We start from the raw sequence: 19326 nt of genomic DNA, 5'->3' as shown, positions 1-19326 counted from the left end.
GGAATATAAAATAGAGAATTGGTTTTATACTTTTTTTAAATCACACGTTTGTAACGATTTTTCGGTAATTTTGATCAAACGTGAAAAAAAATTAAATTAGAATAGAACAAATTAATGTGATAAGGAAAGATCATGTTATTCTTAAACAAGCCTCAGGATTGGTTGCAAAAAAAATTTTAGTTCGAACTATACACCGCCTTATAAAGGAGATGGGCTTAATGCCAAGGACACTTGCGAAAAAGTCACTTCTAAATAGTCAAATTAAGAAAGCTCGCTTAAATTGGTCTAAAGAAAAATCAAATTGTGTTGAATCTGGGTGGTCACGAAACATTTTGTTGGATGAGACTGATGGTAAAAATATGGGGATGCATATCTAAATATACAACTGAATCACTAATAATGATTAAAGGTATGGTACATACAAAAAAGTGGCCAGTTGTTGTGCACAGTATGAAATCAATTGCTGAGAGGGAAAAAGATTCCATCTGGTCTTGGCAGCTGAACAGCTCTGGCTTGAAGAATGTAGGGACACAGCAGCTACGCAACATGACACCCGCTTCAGCAGATTGATGCGGTGGCGACTGCGCAGTCCTACGCTTGTATTAATACCTGAAACCACGAATTTCCTGCTGTGGGCATGCTAAGAGCCACTCAGGAGTATTTATACCTTGCCGTGCCTTGCTTGACTCTGGTTTTCAGCTCAACTTTATCAGTGCTCGTCTTGCTAAGCAACTCCAACTCAAAATTCATCATGTAGCCGTCTCCATATCTGGTATAGACGAAGCAACCCTATTTTCTAACATGTCCGCTGACATTTCAGCACAGTCACGTGACAGATTCAGCACAAAATTTTTTGCACATCATTCGTACGATGACGGATTCAACCTTACTTTGGATAAGATATCTCAGAATAGAATATCCCCAAAAACATCGCGCTGGCGGATCCAACGTTTTTCAAATCCTAAAGAATAGATTTGTTACTTGCCGGACAATTTTTCGATCTCATTTGCATCGGCCAAATTCGAATAGCGGATAACCTACCAAAGCTCTAAAAGATCAAGCTCGGATCAAGCTCAAAATGAAAAGATAAGGAAGTACAGTAGCGTATGGAACTAAAACTGCTTCGTTTCTAGCAATTCGAGCAATGAAACAGCTAACCTACGATGAAGAGCTTACCTTTCTATTAGCTGCACATAGATTTGTCGAGCATTCTACATAGACGATTTAATCTGAGGAGGGGACTCTATCGAAGAAGGCATTCGAATCCGCCAGCAAGTAAAACTGCTGCTGATATAGGAAAACTTTCCAATCAGGAAATGATGCTCGAACGATCCTGATGCCTTGAAAGGAGAAAGATAATCCGATTGTGAGAAGGTTTGGCATAATGCCCTAGTTCTGATTGGCTGCTCTTCAATTTTTTCGGAAGTACCAGTCACAAGGCTCAGCGTATTATCGATGAAAGCTAGATTCTACGATCCTCTAGGATTGATCGCGCCCATCATTACCAGGTTGAAGGTATTTCTCTAAGCAGTCGTTACACTTTGACTGGATTAAAGTCATTTCGCAGCTCTCATTTGTTAGCAGTTTCAAATTTCCCGTTTCCTTCTGATTCCTCTGGCTACACATGAACTGCATGGATTTCGCGACGCCAGCACAGCCGCTTATGGTGCGCGCGTATTTGTCCGATCCGAATTGCAAAGAGTTTTTTCTTTACATCCACATTAACGTCTTTGTATCCAACAGGGAATATCGGAAATCCTGGAGCGCACGAAGAGCATGACCTGGCATTATCTGGCCTCCCAGCTGAAGCCTACGTACATTTTATCGCGTGGAAGCACTCCTCTGGAACTTTTGGACACACAGCTGTGGCACAATAGACTCTCATTCATACGGTCCAATAGCTCGAATTGTGTGTGGCAACTTGTTAATTCTACAAGTCATTTGCTAAGGTACACCGTATTTTCCCAAACGTGTACAGATTTATATCGCTAAAATGATCTTATTCCAAAGGTCCACTCACTTCAGATGAGATCAAGCGCTGAACTCATTTATTTATACAAAAAATTCAGCTTTCGCACTTCCTCAAGGAATACAATGCGCTCAGTTTAAATAAGCCTCTTCCAACAGAAGCAACCTTCGTTCTTTGTGCCCATTATTGGATGCCAAGGGACTCTTAAACATCGGCGTTCGTCTTCAGAACTCAGACTTGGAATATGAAGCAAAGCATCCGTTATTGTAGCCTAAACGCTACTCAGTCACCGCAGAAATAATTACACATTATCATCTAAAATTTCTTCATGCCGGTTTGCAATTTTTCCTAGCAACGCTCCGTAAGCGATACTGGCCTTTTGGAGGCCTCAAGTCTGTATCGAATATCATCAACAAATGCGTGCGCTGCTTTCGCATGCGACCTAAACTTCTGGACCAAATCATGGCCCTATTACAAAGTGAGTGTGTGCATCAAATTTTGCGGTCCATTTTAAATCAGAAGTCAGGAATCGCTCGCCAACGAAATGCGACATCTCAATATGATTTGCAACGGTCGGCAGCAACGTGCTGCTGAAGGAGGACAATGCACCAGGTGGCCACCTGGTCAAGTCGACAGCGCAATTTCTGTGGATGACGGCATCGGAGAGTAACAGTCATTCGTGCAGAAAATGGTCTGGTCAAAAGAGCCATTTCCAAAATCGCCATCCTGCCAATCGAGCCGACCTCGGTTGAAAGTTTGAATCCTTCAACGGGGGAGCAATTTCGCAGCAAACCTAAAATATATTATTACTTCCAAAAATCCCGACATTGAAGTCACATAGAATAATTTTAAGGTAACACTATTGTTCCAATAGTAGTTATCGATATAATTTTTATTGGTACGGAAGTAAAGTACATCAATACTGCAGTCTGAAGGCTCTTATTTTTTTGATTTAAATTTGAAATTCAAGGGCCGAACTGGGGTGCAAAATACTAGCTCCTCAAAATAAACTCAGAAAATTATCATAGAACTCCTTAGGTGTGCGGTTCAACAGATCTGGCAGCTTTTGGATGCAATCGCTAGACTTTGGTACTTTCACCAAACATGGAAGAAGCCAATTATATTGATGATTACTAAGCCAGGATAAGACAAAACGCAGCCATCGTTGTACAGACCAACAGACCTGCTTATTTGTTTTTTCCATGATATTTGAAAAAGTTCTCCTGCTGCGCATCTGCCCATACATCCAAACTAGCAACATTGTACCATACCATAATACCAATTCGGTTTTCGAGAAAAGGACTGATTAAGCAGGTCAACCGCATCACGTCAGAGATTCATACGGCATTTGACGGAAATATTGTACGGCACGATTCCTGGAATTCCTAGACTGCCTTATGTACAAAATAACAAAGCTGCTTTCACAAAACACAAATCTCTAAAATAGTCTTTGCGATGAGAGGCAACCTCAAATGGTCGCATAATAAAAGCTGGAGTGCCCCAAGGCAGCGTTCTCGGACCTCCATGTCTTGTACACCGAGGATATACCTACAAGTAACCAGGTAACAACCTCAACGTTTGTTGATGACACCGCGATTCTTAGTCGCTCCAGATGCCCAGTAAAGGCAACTGCCCAATTAGCCTGCCATCTATTTACTGTGGAGAGATGGTTTTAGTTGAGTCTCAACAAACAAAGCTGTTCTCTTTTGGTTTTAAGCAATGCACGCGTCTCACAAGGTAACGATGTAGTTTACCTGGCCGTCCATTTAGACAGACAGCTCACCTGGCGCAAGCACATAGAAGCCAAGAAGAAGTATTTTACAATAAAAGAAAGTAATCTCCACTGGCTAATAAGCGTTCGCTCTTCCCTAATCTTGGACTATAATGTCCTCATGTACAACTCCGTGCTGAAATTTATCTGGACCTATGGCTCCGACCAACGTCGACATTACCCAGCAAGCACACTTGTGAATCCTAAGAACCATTACTCTGGCATGGTATCTCCGTAAGGAGAATATTAAACTCGTTAAAAAGGGAAAACCAAAAAGCAAAGCTCGCTTCCTATACAAAAAGCTGAAAATGCCGTTCCACCTTGATAAACCGTATGGGTACGGATTACCAGAGTAGCTTTCCGGATTGTTGGTAGGTAGTTTAGGAAAATTTGGCAAAGAGATTGGCCATTGCGTGATCATTATTTGAAGATAGCAAGGATGGGTGTGCGGACGGTCTAGACTTACTGTTTACGAAGCTGTATAACTGTTTAGAGTCTTGAGAAAAACGTATAAAATACATTTGTAACAGTGCGATATCACAGGAGTCCGGATACAAAATGTGTTTGCTCCAGCTCTTGTAGTCTTATAGTAAATCATTACCAGGATTAATCACTCAAAACTAGGTACTCTCGAGGTACACTTGTTTTGAAATCTTACCATTCGAGACATGGTGTGCCGACATTAGACACATTTATTTCTCATTCAATAATTCAGAGGCGATTGGGAAAGAGAAATGTGGAGACTTTGAATGGGATGCGACTATAAAGGAATTCAAAATATTTTGATGAAGAAACTTCCTTTTAACACATTAGAAGAGAAGGAACTAAGTTCGTGAGGATAGGAAAACTGATCTGACGATGCGATCGTTATTCTTTTTTAAAAGGCAGCAACGAGGGGCCGCGGGTAAATTTAACCGTTCGACTAAGAAGCACCGTTCAAGAGACTGGCAGCTGTAATACTTGGAACCGATACAAGACACCCGATACTCAACCTCTACTATTATGCTAATATAAAATATATTTTGTTCTTACCGAAAATATTTCCGGTGTTAGGAATATAAAATAGAGAATTGGTTTTATACTTTTTTTAAATCACACGTTTGTAACGATTTTTCGGTAATTTTGATCAAACGTGAAAAAAAATTAAATTAGAATAGAACAAATTAATGGGATAAGGAAAGATCATGTTATTCTTAACCAAGCCTCAGGATTGGTTGCAAAAAAATTTTAGTTCGAACTATACACCGCCTTATAAAGGAGATGGGCTTAATGCCAAGGACACTTGCGAAAAAGTCACTTCTAAATAGTCAAATTAAGAAAGCTCGCTTAAATTGGTCTAAAGAAAAATCAAATTGTGTTGAATCTGAGTGGTCACGAAACATTTTGTTGGATGAGACTGATGGTAAAAATATGGGGATGCATATCTAAATATACAACTGAATCACTAATAATGATTAAAGGTATGGTACATACAAAAAAGTGGCCAGTTGTTGTGCCCAGTATGAAATCAATTGCTGAGAGGGAAAAAGATTCCATCTGGTCTTGGCAGCTGAACAGCTCTGGCTTGAAGAATGTAGGGACACAGCAGCTACGCAACATGACACCCGCTTCAGCAGATTGATGCGGTGGCGACTGCGCAGTCCTACGCTTGTATTAATACCTGAAACCACGAATTTCCTGCTGTGGGCATGCTAAGAGCCACTCAGGAGTATTTATACCTTGCCGTGCCTTGCTTGACTCTGGTTTTCAGCTCAACTTTATCAGTGCTCGTCTTGCTAAGCAACTGCAACTCAAAATTCATCATGTAGCCGTCTCCATATCTGGTATAGACGAAGCAACCCTATTTTCTAACATGTCCGCTGACATTTCAGCACAGTCACGTGACAGATTCAGCACAAAATTTTTTGCACATCATTCGTACGATGACGGATTCAACCTTACTTTGGATAAGATATCTCAGAATAGAATATCCCCAAAAACATCGCGCTGGCGGATCCAACGTTTTTCAAATCCTAAAGAATAGATTTGTTACTTGCCGGACAATTTTTCGATCTCATTTGCATCGGCCAAATTCGAATAGCGGATAACCTACCAAAGCTCTAAAAGATCAAGCTCGGATCAAGCTCAAAATGAAAAGATAAGGAAGTACAGTAGCGTATGGAACTAAAACTGCTTCGTTTCTAGCAATTCGAGCAATGAAACAGCTAACCTACGATGAAGAGCTTACCTTTCTATTAGCTGCACATAGATTTGTCGAGCATTCTACATAGACGATTTAATCTGAGGAGGGGACTCTATCGAAGAAGGCATTCGAATCCGCCAGCAAGTAAAACTGCTGCTGATATAGGAAAACTTTCCAATCAGGAAATGATGCTCGAACGATCCTGATGCCTTGAAAGGAGAAAGATAATCCGATTGTGAGAAGGTTTGGCATAATGCCCTAGTTCTGATTGGCTGCTCTTCAATTTTTTCGGAAGTACCAGTCACAAGGCTCAGCGTATTATCGATGAAAGCTAGATTCTACGATCCTCTAGGATTGATCGCGCCCATCATTACCAGGTTGAAGGTATTTCTCTAAGCAGTCGTTACACTTTGACTGGATTAAAGTCATTTCGCAGCTCTCATTTGTTAGCAGTTTCAAATTTCCCGTTTCCTTCTGATTCCTCTGGCTACACATGAACTGCATGGATTTCGCGACGCCAGCACAGCCGCTTATGGTGCGCGCGTATTTGTCCGATCCGAATTGCAAAGAGTTTTTTCTTTACATCCACATTAACGTCTTTGTATCCAACAGGGAATATCGGAAATCCTGGAGCGCACGAAGAGCATGACCTGGCATTATCTGGCCTCCCAGCTGAAGCCTACGTACATTTTATCGCGTGGAAGCACTCCTCTGGAACTTTTGGACACACAGCTGTGGCACAATAGACTCTCATTCATACGGTCCAATAGCTCGAATTGTGTGTGGCAACTTGTTAATTCTACAAGTCATTTGCTAAGGTACACCGTATTTTCCCAAACGTGTACAGATTTATATCGCTAAAATGATCTTATTCCAAAGGTCCACTCACTTCAGATGAGATCAAGCGCTGAACTCATTTATTTATACAAAAAATTCAGCTTTCGCACTTCCTCAAGGAATACAATGCGCTCAGTTTAAATAAGCCTCTTCCAACAGAAGCAACCTTCGTTCTTTGTGCCCATTATTGGATGCCAAGGGACTCTTAAACATCGGCGTTCGTCTTCAGAACTCAGACTTGGAATATGAAGCAAAGCATCCGTTATTGTAGCCTAAACGCTACTCAGTCACCGCAGAAATAATTACACATTATCATCTAAAATTTCTTCATGCCGGTTTGCAATTTTTCCTAGCAACGCTCCGTAAGCGATACTGGCCTTTTGGAGGCCTCAAGTCTGTATCGAATATCATCAACAAATGCGTGCGCTGCTTTCGCATGCGACCTAAACTTCTGGACCAAATCATGGCCCTATTACAAAGTGAGTGTGTGCATCAAATTTTGCGGTCCATTTTAAATCAGAAGTCAGGAATCGCTCGCCAACGAAATGCGACATCTCAATATGATTTGCAACGGTCGGCAGCAACGTGCTGCTGAAGGAGGACAATGCACCAGGTGGCCACCTGGTCAAGTCGACAGCGCAATTTCTGTGGATGACGGCATCGGAGAGTAACAGTCATTCGTGCAGAAAATGGTCTGGTCAAAAGAGCCATTTCCAAAATCGCCATCCTGCCAATCGAGCCGACCTCGGTTGAAAGTTTGAATCCTTCAACGGGGGAGCAATTTCGCAGCAAACCTAAAATATATTATTACTTCCAAAAATCCCGACATTGAAGTCACATAGAATAATTTTAAGGTAACACTATTGTTCCAATAGTAGTTATCGATATAATTTTTATTGGTACGGAAGTAAAGTACATCAATACTGCAGTCTGAAGGCTCTTATTTTTTTGATTTAAATTTGAAATTCAAGGGCCGAACTGGGGTGCAAAATACTAGCTCCTCAAAATAAACTCAGAAAATTATCATAGAACTCCTTAGGTGTGCGGTTCAACAGATCTGGCAGCTTTTGGATGCAATCGCTAGACTTTGGTACTTTCACCAAACATGGAAGAAGCCAATTATATTGATGATTACTAAGCCAGGATAAGACAAAACGCAGCCATCGTTGTACAGACCAACAGACCTGCTTATTTGTTTTTTCCATGATATTTGAAAAAGTTCTCCTGCTGCGCATCTGCCCATACATCCAAACTAGCAACATTGTACCATACCATAATACCAATTCGGTTTTCGAGAAAAGGACTGATTAAGCAGGTCAACCGCATCACGTCAGAGATTCATACGGCATTTGACGGAAATATTGTACGGCACGATTCCTGGAATTCCTAGACTGCCTTATGTACAAAATAACAAAGCTGCTTTCACAAAACACAAATCTCTAAAATAGTCTTTGCGATGAGAGGCAACCTCAAATGGTCGCATAATAAAAGCTGGAGTGCCCCAAGGCAGCGTTCTCGGACCTCCATGTCTTGTACACCGAGGATATACCTACAAGTAACCAGGTAACAACCTCAACGTTTGTTGATGACACCGCGATTCTTAGTCGCTCCAGATGCCCAGTAAAGGCAACTGCCCAATTAGCCTGCCATCTATTTACTGTGGAGAGATGGTTTTAGTTGAGTCTCAACAAACAAAGCTGTTCTCTTTTGGTTTTAAGCAATGCACGCGTCTCACAAGGTAACGATGTAGTTTACCTGGCCGTCCATTTAGACAGACAGCTCACCTGGCGCAAGCACATAGAAGCCAAGAAGAAGTATTTTACAATAAAAGAAAGTAATCTCCACTGGCTAATAAGCGTTCGCTCTTCCCTAATCTTGGACTATAATGTCCTCATGTACAACTCCGTGCTGAAATTTATCTGGACCTATGGCTCCGACCAACGTCGACATTACCCAGCAAGCACACTTGTGAATCCTAAGAACCATTACTCTGGCATGGTATCTCCGTAAGGAGAATATTAAACTCGTTAAAAAGGGAAAACCAAAAAGCAAAGCTCGCTTCCTATACAAAAAGCTGAAAATGCCGTTCCACCTTGATAAACCGTATGGGTACGGATTACCAGAGTAGCTTTCCGGATTGTTGGTAGGTAGTTTAGGAAAATTTGGCAAAGAGATTGGCCATTGCGTGATCATTATTTGAAGATAGCAAGGATGGGTGTGCGGACGGTCTAGACTTACTGTTTACGAAGCTGTATAACTGTTTAGAGTCTTGAGAAAAACGTATAAAATACATTTGTAACAGTGCGATATCACAGGAGTCCGGATACAAAATGTGTTTGCTCCAGCTCTTGTAGTCTTATAGTAAATCATTACCAGGATTAATCACTCAAAACTAGGTACTCTCGAGGTACACTTGTTTTGAAATCTTACCATTCGAGACATGGTGTGCCGACATTAGACACATTTATTTCTCATTCAATAATTCAAAGGCGATTGGGAAAGAGAAATGTGGAGACTTTGAATGGGATGCGACTATAAAGGAATTCAAAATATTTTGATGAAGAAACTTCCTTTTAACACATTAGAAGAGAAGGAACTAAGTTCGTGAGGATAGGAAAACTGATCTGACGATGCGATCGTTATTCTTTTTTAAAAGGCAGCAACGAGGGGCCGCGGGTAAATTTAACCGTTCGACTAAGAAGCACCGTTCAAGAGACTGGCAGCTGTAATACTTGGAACCGATACAAGACACCCGATACTCAACCTCTACTATTATGCTAATATAAAATATATTTTGTTCTTACCGAAAATATTTCCGGTGTTAGGAATATAAAATAGAGAATTGGTTTTATACTTTTTTTAAATCACACGTTTGTAACGATTTTTCGGTAATTTTGATCAAACGTGAAAAAAAATTAAATTAGAATAGAACAAATTAATGGGATAAGGAAAGATCATGTTATTCTTAAACAAGCCTCAGGATTGGTTGCAAAAAAAATTTTAGTTCAAACTATACACCGCCTTATAAAGGAGATGGGCTTAATGCCAAGGACACTTGCGAAAAAGTCACTTCTAAATAGTCAAATTAAGAAAGCTCGCTTAAATTGGTCTAAAGAAAAATCAAATTGTGTTGAATCTGAGTGGTCACGAAACATTTTGTTGGATGAGACTGATGGTAAAAATATGGGGATGCATATCTAAATATACAACTGAATCACTAATAATGATTAAAGGTATGGTACATACAAAAAAGTGGCCAGTTGTTGTGCCCAGTATGAAATCAATTGCTGAGAGGGAAAAAGATTCCATCTGGTCTTGGCAGCTGAACAGCTCTGGCTTGAAGAATGTAGGGACACAGCAGCTACGCAACATGACACCCGCTTCAGCAGATTGATGCGGTGGCGACTGCGCAGTCCTACGCTTGTATTAATACCTGAAACCACGAATTTCCTGCTGTGGGCATGCTAAGAGCCACTCAGGAGTATTTATACCTTGCCGTGCCTTGCTTGACTCTGGTTTTCAGCTCAACTTTATCAGTGCTCGTCTTGCTAAGCAACTCCAACTCAAAATTCATCATGTAGCCGTCTCCATATCTGGTATAGACGAAGCAACCCTATTTTCTAACATGTCCGCTGACATTTCAGCACAGTCACGTGACAGATTCAGCACAAAATTTTTTGCACATCATTCGTACGATGACGGATTCAACCTTACTTTGGATAAGATATCTCAGAATAGAATATCCCCAAAAACATCGCGCTGGCGGATCCAACGTTTTTCAAATCCTAAAGAATAGATTTGTTACTTGCCGGACAATTTTTCGATCTCATTTGCATCGGCCAAATTCGAATAGCGGATAACCTACCAAAGCTCTAAAAGATCAAGCTCGGATCAAGCTCAAAATGAAAAGATAAGGAAGTACAGTAGCGTATGGAACTAAAACTGCTTCGTTTCTAGCAATTCGAGCAATGAAACAGCTAACCTACGATGAAGAGCTTACCTTTCTATTAGCTGCACATAGATTTGTCGAGCATTCTACATAGACGATTTAATCTGAGGAGGGGACTCTATCGAAGAAGGCATTCGAATCCGCCAGCAAGTAAAACTGCTGCTGATATAGGAAAACTTTCCAATCAGGAAATGATGCTCGAACGATCCTGATGCCTTGAAAGGAGAAAGATAATCCGATTGTGAGAAGGTTTGGCATAATGCCCTAGTTCTGATTGGCTGCTCTTCAATTTTTTCGGAAGTACCAGTCACAAGGCTCAGCGTATTATCGATGAAAGCTAGATTCTACGATCCTCTAGGATTGATCGCGCCCATCATTACCAGGTTGAAGGTATTTCTCTAAGCAGTCGTTACACTTTGACTGGATTAAAGTCATTTCGCAGCTCTCATTTGTTAGCAGTTTCAAATTTCCCGTTTCCTTCTGATTCCTCTGGCTACACATGAACTGCATGGATTTCGCGACGCCAGCACAGCCGCTTATGGTGCGCGCGTATTTGTCCGATCCGAATTGCAAAGAGTTTTTTCTTTACATCCACATTAACGTCTTTGTATCCAACAGGGAATATCGGAAATCCTGGAGCGCACGAAGAGCATGACCTGGCATTATCTGGCCTCCCAGCTGAAGCCTACGTACATTTTATCGCGTGGAAGCACTCCTCTGGAACTTTTGGACACACAGCTGTGGCACAATAGACTCTCATTCATACAGTCCAATAGCTCGAATCGAAGGTACACCGTATTTTCCCAAACGTGTACAGATTTATATCGCTAAAATGATCTTATTCCAAAGGTCCACTCACTTCAGATGAGATCAAGCGCTGAACTCATTTATTTATACAAAAAATTCAGCTTTCGCACTTCCTCAAGGAATACAATGCGCTCAGTTTAAATAAGCCTCTTCCAACAGAAGCAACCTTCGTTCTTTGTGCCCATTATTGGATGCCAAGGGACTCTTAAACATCGGCGTTCGTCTTCAGAACTCAGACTTGGAATATGAAGCAAAGCATCCGTTATTGTAGCCTAAACGCTACTCAGTCACCGCAGAAATAATTACACATTATCATCTAAAATTTCTTCATGCCGGTTTGCAATTTTTCCTAGCAACGCTCCGTAAGCGATACTGGCCTTTTGGAGGCCTCAAGTCTGTATCGAATATCATCAACAAATGCGTGCGCTGCTTTCGCATGCGACCTAAACTTCTGGACCAAATCATGGCCCTATTACAAAGTGAGTGTGTGCATCAAATTTTGCGGTCCATTTTAAATCAGAAGTCAGGAATCGCTCGCCAACGAAATGCGACATCTCAATATGATTTGCAACGGTCGGCAGCAACGTGCTGCTGAAGGAGGACAATGCACCAGGTGGCCACCTGGTCAAGTCGACAGCGCAATTTATGTGGATGACGGCATCGGAGAGTAACAGTCATTCGTGCAGAAAATGGTCTGGTCAAAAGAGCCATTTCCAAAATCGCCATCCTGCCAATCGAGCCGACCTCGGTTGAAAGTTTGAATCCTTCAACGGGGGAGCAATTTCGCAGCAAACCTAAAATATATTATTACTTCCAAAAATCCCGACATTGAAGTCACATAGAATAATTTTAAGGTAACACTATTGTTCCAATAGTAGTTCTCGATATAATTTTTATTGGTACGGAAGTAAAGCACATCAATACTGCAGTCTGAAGGCTCTTATTTTTTTGATTTAAATTTGAAATTCAAGGGCCGAACTGGGGTGCAAAATACTAGCTCCTCAAAATAAACTCAGAAAATTATCATAGAACTCCTTAGGTGTGCGGTTCAACAGATCTGGCAGCTTTTGGATGCAATCGCTAGACTTTGGTACTTTCACCAAACATGGAAGAAGCCAATTATATTGATGATTACTAAGCCAGGATAAGACAAAACGCAGCCATCGTTGTACAGAGCAACAGACCTGCTTATTTGTTTTTTCCATGATATTTGAAAAAGTTCTCCTGCTGCGCATCTGCCCATACATCCAAACTAGCAACATTGTACCATACCATAATACCAATTCGGTTTTCGAGAAAAGGACTGATTAAGCAGGTCAACCGCATCACGTCAGAGATTCATACGGCATTTGACGGAAATATTGTACGGCACGATTCCTGGAATTCCTAGACTGCCTTATGTACAAAATAACAAAGCTGCTTTCACAAAACACAAATCTCTAAAATAGTCTTTGCGATGAGAGGCAACCTCAAATGGTCGCATAATAAAAGCTGGAGTGCCCCAAGGCAGCGTTCTCGGACCTCCATGTCTTGTACACCGAGGATATACCTACAAGTAACCAGGTAACAACCTCAACGTTTGTTGATGACACCGCGATTCTTAGTCGCTCCAGATGCCCAGTAAAGGCAACTGCCCAATTAGCCTGCCATCTATTTACTGTGGAGAGATGGTTTTAGTTGAGTCTCAACAAACAAAGCTGTTCTCTTTTGGTTTTAAGCAATGCACGCGTCTCACAAGGTAACGATGTAGTTTACCTGGCCGTCCATTTAGACAGACAGCTCACCTGGCGCAAGCACATAGAAGCCAAGAAGAAGTATTTTACAATAAAAGAAAGTAATCTCCACTGGCTAATAAGCGTTCGCTCTTCCCTAATCTTGGACTATAATGTCCTCATGTACAACTCCGTGCTGAAATTTATCTGGACCTATGGCTCCGACCAACGTCGACATTACCCAGCAAGCACACTTGTGAATCCTAAGAACCATTACTCTGGCATGGTATCTCCGTAAGGAGAATATTAAACTCGTTAAAAAGGGAAAACCAAAAAGCAAAGCTCGCTTCCTATACAAAAAGCTGAAGATGCCGTTCCACCTTGATAAACCGTATGGGTACGGATTACCAGAGTAGCTTTCCGGATTGTTGGTAGGTAGTTTAGGAAAATTTGGCAAAGAGATTGGCCATTGCGTGATCATTATTTGAAGATAGCAAGGATGGGTGTGCGGACGGTCTAGACTTACTGTTTACGAAGCTGTATAACTGTTTAGAGTCTTGAGAAAAACGTATAAAATACATTTGTAACAGTGCGATATCACAGGAGTCCGGATACAAAATGTGTTTGCTCCAGCTCTTGTAGTCTTATAGTAAATCATTACCAGGATTAATCACTCAAAACTAGGTACTCTCGAGGTACACTTGTTTTGAAATCTTACCATTCGAGACATGGTGTGCCGACATTAGACACATTTATTTCTCATTCAATAATTCAGAGGCGATTGGGAAAGAGAAATGTGGAGACTTTGAATGGGATGCGACTATAAAGGAATTCAAAATATTTTGATAAAGAAACTTCCTTTTAACACATTAGAAGAGAAGGAACTAAGTTCGTGAGGATAGGAAAACTGATCTGACGATGCGATCGTTATGCTTTTTTAAAAGGCAGCAACGAGGGGCCGCGGGTAAATTTAACCGTTCGACTAAGAAGCACCGTTCAAGAGACTGGCAGCTGTAATACTTGGAACCGATACAAGACATCTAGTTCCATTGAATGAAAGCATAGAGCGGTGGAATGCAGTCGCTTCCAATTTGGATATTGATAGAATAAAGGCCCAAAAAGATCTAGGAACTACACCGACTCCGATATTTCATGAATTGTTTACTTCTGCGGCATGGAGATTCCCCAAATGTTATCCGATTCGTGTAATTTTTTTAGTGTCAATAAATCAATTCCTGACAAATTAAATACTACATTTTTTGATGTCATGTTCATACATTTAAACGAAAAATTTCCAAATAACTCCTTGTTCAACCATCATGTAGTAATTTGAGCAAACGGAGGAAAAAAATGAATTAAAATTAAAAAAAAAAACGATTTCTTTAACATAAACAAAATTGTAACCAATAGGTTATTTTATTTTCTATAAGGCCCTAGACATTCTCTATCGGATTGAAGTCGGGGCTGTTAGATGGCCAATCTAAGGCCCCATTCCGGCTTCAAAATTGTAATCTGTCGTAGAAAAATAATCGAAACTAGTTAGAATGTATTTTCAATAATACCAAAACGTCATAGAATCACTGACAGAGTGATGATGACAAGGTACAGAATATTCCTGAAAGATGGAATCTTTTTCCCTCTCAGCAATTGATTTCATACTGGGCACAACAACTGGCCACTTTTTTGTATGTACCATACCTTTAATCATTATTAGTGATTCAGTTGTATATTTAGATATGCATCCCCATATTTTTACCATCAGTCTCATCCAACAAAATGTTTCGTGACCACTCAGATTCAACACAATTTTATTTTTCTTTAGACCAATTTAAGCGAGCTTTCTTAATTTGACTATTTAGAAGTGACTTTTTCGCAAGTGTCCTTTCGCAAGCCCATCTCCTTTATAAGGCGGTGTATAGTTCGAACTAAAATTTTTTTTGCAACCAATCCTGAGGCTTGTTTAAGAATAACATGATCTTTCCTTATCCCATTAATTTGTTCTATTCTAATTTAATTTTTTTTCACGTTTGATCAAAATTACCGAAAAATCGTTACAAACGTGTGATTTAAAAAAAGTATAAAACCAATTCTCTATTTTATATTCCTAACACCGGAAATATGTTCGGTAAGAACAAAATATATTTTATATTAGCATAATAGTAGAGGTTGAGTATCGGGTGTCTTGGGTGATCTACTGGCATTGGTGTGATTTTAAATACGAAGAGGTTTATTTTCTTTCTGTAGAAATATAAAATGGCATGTTACTTTAAAATCCGATAGCTCTCTTTGAAGTTATTATAAACCCCAATATTTTTTTTAAGTTTAAAAGTACCATCTGTAGATGTTAAATAGAATTATAAAATAATTATATATACAGTACATCTTCATAAAGCCTATATTAACGTACGAAAATGAGTAGCCCAACACTAGTTGTTATCTCTATTCTACGTTTTTGGTCAAATAAACTCAATTTTTTCCAACAAAGTAGCATTGATAATTATAATAATGTCCGCTGGATATTTATATGGGTTCCAATATTTGAATAAATTGATATGTACTATGCAGCTGTTTATGTTTTTGTTAATTTCAAGAATGATTAAATCTTGTGACAAAATGATTTCTGTACATATACATATGGATGTATATATATGTATTTACTTATTCATCTGATTGGTTGAACGTCCTGAAAAAAGAATCGCAAAAGTCAATCGTCAATAAATTAAATGTATAATTTTGTAAGTACCTAAAACATGTACAGCTTATAGTTCATCCCTATTCTGGCCTTTTTCACATGAGCATGAGTAGCTTAAACTTAGTTTTTCCATATCTGGGAGAACTTTGACTGGCGATATAAGGCGATTGCTCCATTCTTTAAATAGTGTCATGTGATAGCAATAGATGTGCTGAGGTAAAAGGTTTTCCTCAACAAACTTCCGCGCAGCTAAAGCGATCTCCTTTGCACGTATGTCGTTGTCTTTTGCCCATCTTATTTTTTCTATGATATCGCTAAGATCTCGCTTGATTGGCACATAATGTTTGTACGGCAGCAGCTTGCTATAAAAATGCTCATAGTAGGGTGATTCTTGTTTGAATACTAAGGAACCACCAGCAAGGAGATAGGGTAGCCGATATGCTGCAACTGCCCCATCAATATTCAGCTGATATTTATACTAAAAATATATTTATGAGTGTAAAGTAAAGCGAAGCTTTTTTTAACATACCCTGAAAAACTCCATAAATGATATATGAGGCACTCTGGGACCATATTTTTGTTCTTCATTGCGAAAAAAGAAAAAGTTGGTAATAGATGCATTGATCAAGTCTGGAAATTTCCTCGCCAAATCGATTAATTTTAGCCTTTCTCGCCTGGAATCTCGACCGCGAAAAAACCCTATTTCTTCTTTGTTGTCCCATGGAATATCAGTTTGCTGAACTGAGAGCATATCTAACATGACTCGTCCCATGTTCTCCAACGTCGACTCGGTTATATCGTAAGTCGGTAACGTAATGTCATAACTATCATCACTTCCACACCAGGAAAATATGGGATAGGGTCCTGAAGTTCTTTGTTGGCCACCTTTTCTTGAAAGTGGCCAATCACCAAGATTTAAATAAAATTCCATTTCTGGTAACCAAACTACACGTGCAAGCGCTGATAACGTTGCATCCATAAACATCTTAAAGCCAGTATATTTGCCAAAACATTTTCTCCAAATTTGTTGCTGTTTGATTACATAGTGGCATAAAGAAATACTTTCAGGGGCGTTATATCGTTTTAATATATTCTCTCTAATGGCACTAAAGTTTACGCGTTTAAATAAATGCAAGTCCCAAGATATCTGTTTTTCTTTTGAAAAATCCGAACATCTATTATTCAATAACCAAATATCTAAGTTCTGAGGGCAGTAGCATCGCTCTGAATATACTTTATTCTGTATATAATACGGAGACTGTGCCACGTGCGAAGAATTGTATTTTACACTAATTTCCACTTGTTCGCAAAAATCCGCAATCGTGTAGCGAACAATAACAGATCCATCTTCGCGGTCAATACAATTTATATTTGATCTGCATTTCCCATCCTTGGAATAGCCATTGATGCTCACTTGAAAATTTATATGTGTCATGGACGTAATTCTGTGAATAATTTATATTAATACTTTTTTGACAATAATTTTGGCTTACAAACTTTTTTCCAGTATTGTCGATGGCGTGAATAAAAAAATATCGAGCTGGCAGAACAATATCGTCAGGCTTGAGTCCTGGCCCCCACACCTGTGTTTTTGCAACATCTATTATTTGGTTTTGACAATTCGATAACAACAAAAAAGTTGAGATTACGCAGTATTGAAGCGAAAACATTTGTTTGTAGTTCATTCGCAAAAACAAACAAAGAATTTGAGTTAGCGATGTACAATAACCGATGCATCTTTTGGCTAGAGATGTGAGTTATATCGATAGATTTTAATATATAGTTCTGCCACCAACCATACAGTATATGCATAGCTAGATGCGCCAGTTCAAACAACGAACAGCTAACACAGAAAAATAAATCCCAGTGTTCGGCTTTGGCGTAACGCTTTGCATGGGTTAGTATAAAACGCAAAATATATTTTCACAAAAATATGTAATTGTATGTTCTTTCCTTTTTATAGAGTTCTGGGTTTCTGTTTTGCTTCCAGCTTATTTGAATGTACATATATACGCATTCACTTTCTCTCAAAATATTTAAAGATTGGAAGGGAGCGGGATACTTGGGCGTGGGAAATAAAATAAAAGCTGTTATTTCTTTGATTTATACTACAAAAGACTAAATATTACAATAAAAATTGCACCTTATCCATATTTTAGACTGGTCTTTAATGAATTATACACATATTATGTAAATGCCGTCGGTTCTCGACTTATTTTTTTATCACATGTAAAAAGTGATTTGAACTAAAATGTTATATATTTAAATATACGATATAAGAAAAAAAATATATTTCCTAAAATAAACATGCATACTTATATTAATATGAAATGAGTTTTACATGTATTTCAAATCAATTGCGCTTTCCGATGGGAATGCGCAAAGAAAATATTTAGATGAGTGTCGCACCTTTAATACTGACATGGACAATTCTTATAATAATTCTACATAATTCAATTTTGAAATATCTTATGAATGTACAAACATATGTACATAAATATATGTATCTGTTTATTACATTCGTATATTGCATGAGGCTATTCAAAATTACAGTTGTCTTAATGGTAGGTTGCGAGCTTCTTTAAAAAGGGTTAATATTCTCAAAGGCGCGCAATTGTGTGGTATGTATGTATGCGCGGAAGACAAGTACATAATTTGAATTTCCCTCTGGTTCGTTGCTTTGATTAAGAGTATATTAATTTCTCCCCCTTTCTGACTATCAGCCAATATTGCACCACTAATGAAAATCAATAAAAGCTGATATAAAAATAAAAATAATTAGGCAGGGTCCGGGTTTTACATACTTTTTAATTTTCACCCGAAACGTTTTGTTTTTGTTTTAAGGTGCTCCCGCTTTTGCAAATTGTTGTCATGGATATGTTTCATTTTCTTATCGATGCTGGCAAACTTAAACAGCTGACGGGATATAGCTGTCTTTACAAGGCACAAGCTAAACTGCCCTGGTAATTGCGTTCAATATATACTTATTTATGTTCAATGTTCAATAATGTTCAATGTATACAACAATAAGACTTCTATATTTTTCCTTTTGCATTTAAGATTAGTTTTGTTGTTTTTGTGGAATAGGAGGCACTAATTTTTCTCGTTTTCGAGAATATAGTTGAACATTTTTAGAGAGTGCAATTTGGAGTCTGCCTGATTCAGACTCATTCTTGTTATGCTTATCCCTTTATCTTTTCCGATAAGATCTGGAAAACCCCAGTAGTTCACCAAAGAGATTTCCAGTCTAAAAAAGATCAAGTCAAGACTTTATTACAATAATTTGGTTCTGATTTTTTACTCGCCATGTAAAAGCGCGGTCAAACTTATCTGTTCTGTTTGACGATTTTCCAAGGGCACTGGCTATTTTAAAACTAAAACAATTTTTCCAAACCATCTACTCTGAG

At 39.1% G+C, this 19326-nt stretch overlaps 2 protein-coding genes and 1 long non-coding RNA gene across 7 annotated transcripts in view; 1 reads left to right on the top strand and 2 right to left on the bottom strand.

The window, feature by feature from the left end:
- The window catches only part of LOC117188472 (techylectin-5B-like), a 136521-nt gene that overhangs the window by 64769 nt on the left and 52426 nt on the right, over positions 1 to 19326 (bottom strand). The gene's annotated exons all lie outside the window — the stretch shown is intronic.
- Positions 1979 to 15684, top strand: LOC117188474. The gene is made up of 5 exons (XR_004472592.1): positions 1979 to 6306; positions 6535 to 6740; positions 6802 to 11098; positions 11327 to 11496; positions 11558 to 15684. It is a non-coding gene; the product is annotated as an uncharacterized LOC117188474 (long non-coding RNA).
- On the bottom strand, positions 15434 to 17632 carry LOC117188473 (protein O-glucosyltransferase 2-like). 2 transcript variants are annotated; one of them, XM_033392392.1, is made up of 4 exons: positions 17417 to 17632; positions 16449 to 17364; positions 15971 to 16397; positions 15434 to 15910 (listed from the first exon to the last, which is right to left on the bottom strand). In XM_033392392.1, the coding sequence occupies exons 1-3, from the start codon at positions 17602 to 17604 to the stop codon at positions 15987 to 15989; spliced, it is 1515 nt and encodes a 504-aa protein (XP_033248283.1). In that variant the 5' UTR covers positions 17605 to 17632; the 3' UTR covers positions 15434 to 15910; positions 15971 to 15986. The 2 variants fall into 2 exon arrangements, with proteins under 2 accessions (XP_033248283.1, XP_033248284.1); XM_033392393.1 differs by lacking the exon at positions 15971 to 16397 and having other exon boundaries at positions 17417 to 17624.

Source organism: Drosophila miranda, chromosome 3, assembly GCF_003369915.1.
Source record: "Drosophila miranda strain MSH22 chromosome 3, D.miranda_PacBio2.1, whole genome shotgun sequence".
NCBI lineage: Eukaryota > Metazoa > Arthropoda > Insecta > Diptera > Drosophilidae > Drosophila > Drosophila miranda.
This window is presented reverse-complemented; position numbering and strand designations above follow the sequence as displayed.

Coding starts and splice junctions, on each gene's coding strand:
- LOC117188473 (XM_033392392.1), bottom strand. CDS start 17,604: ATGAACTACAAACAAATGTTTTCGCTTCAATACTGCGTAATCTCAACT. Junction 17,365..17,416: donor ATCGACAATACTGGAAAAAA/GTTTGTAAGCCA, acceptor AATTATTCACAG/AATTACGTCCATGACACATA. Junction 16,398..16,448: donor CATTTATGGAGTTTTTCAGG/GTATGTTAAAAA, acceptor ATATATTTTTAG/TATAAATATCAGCTGAATAT.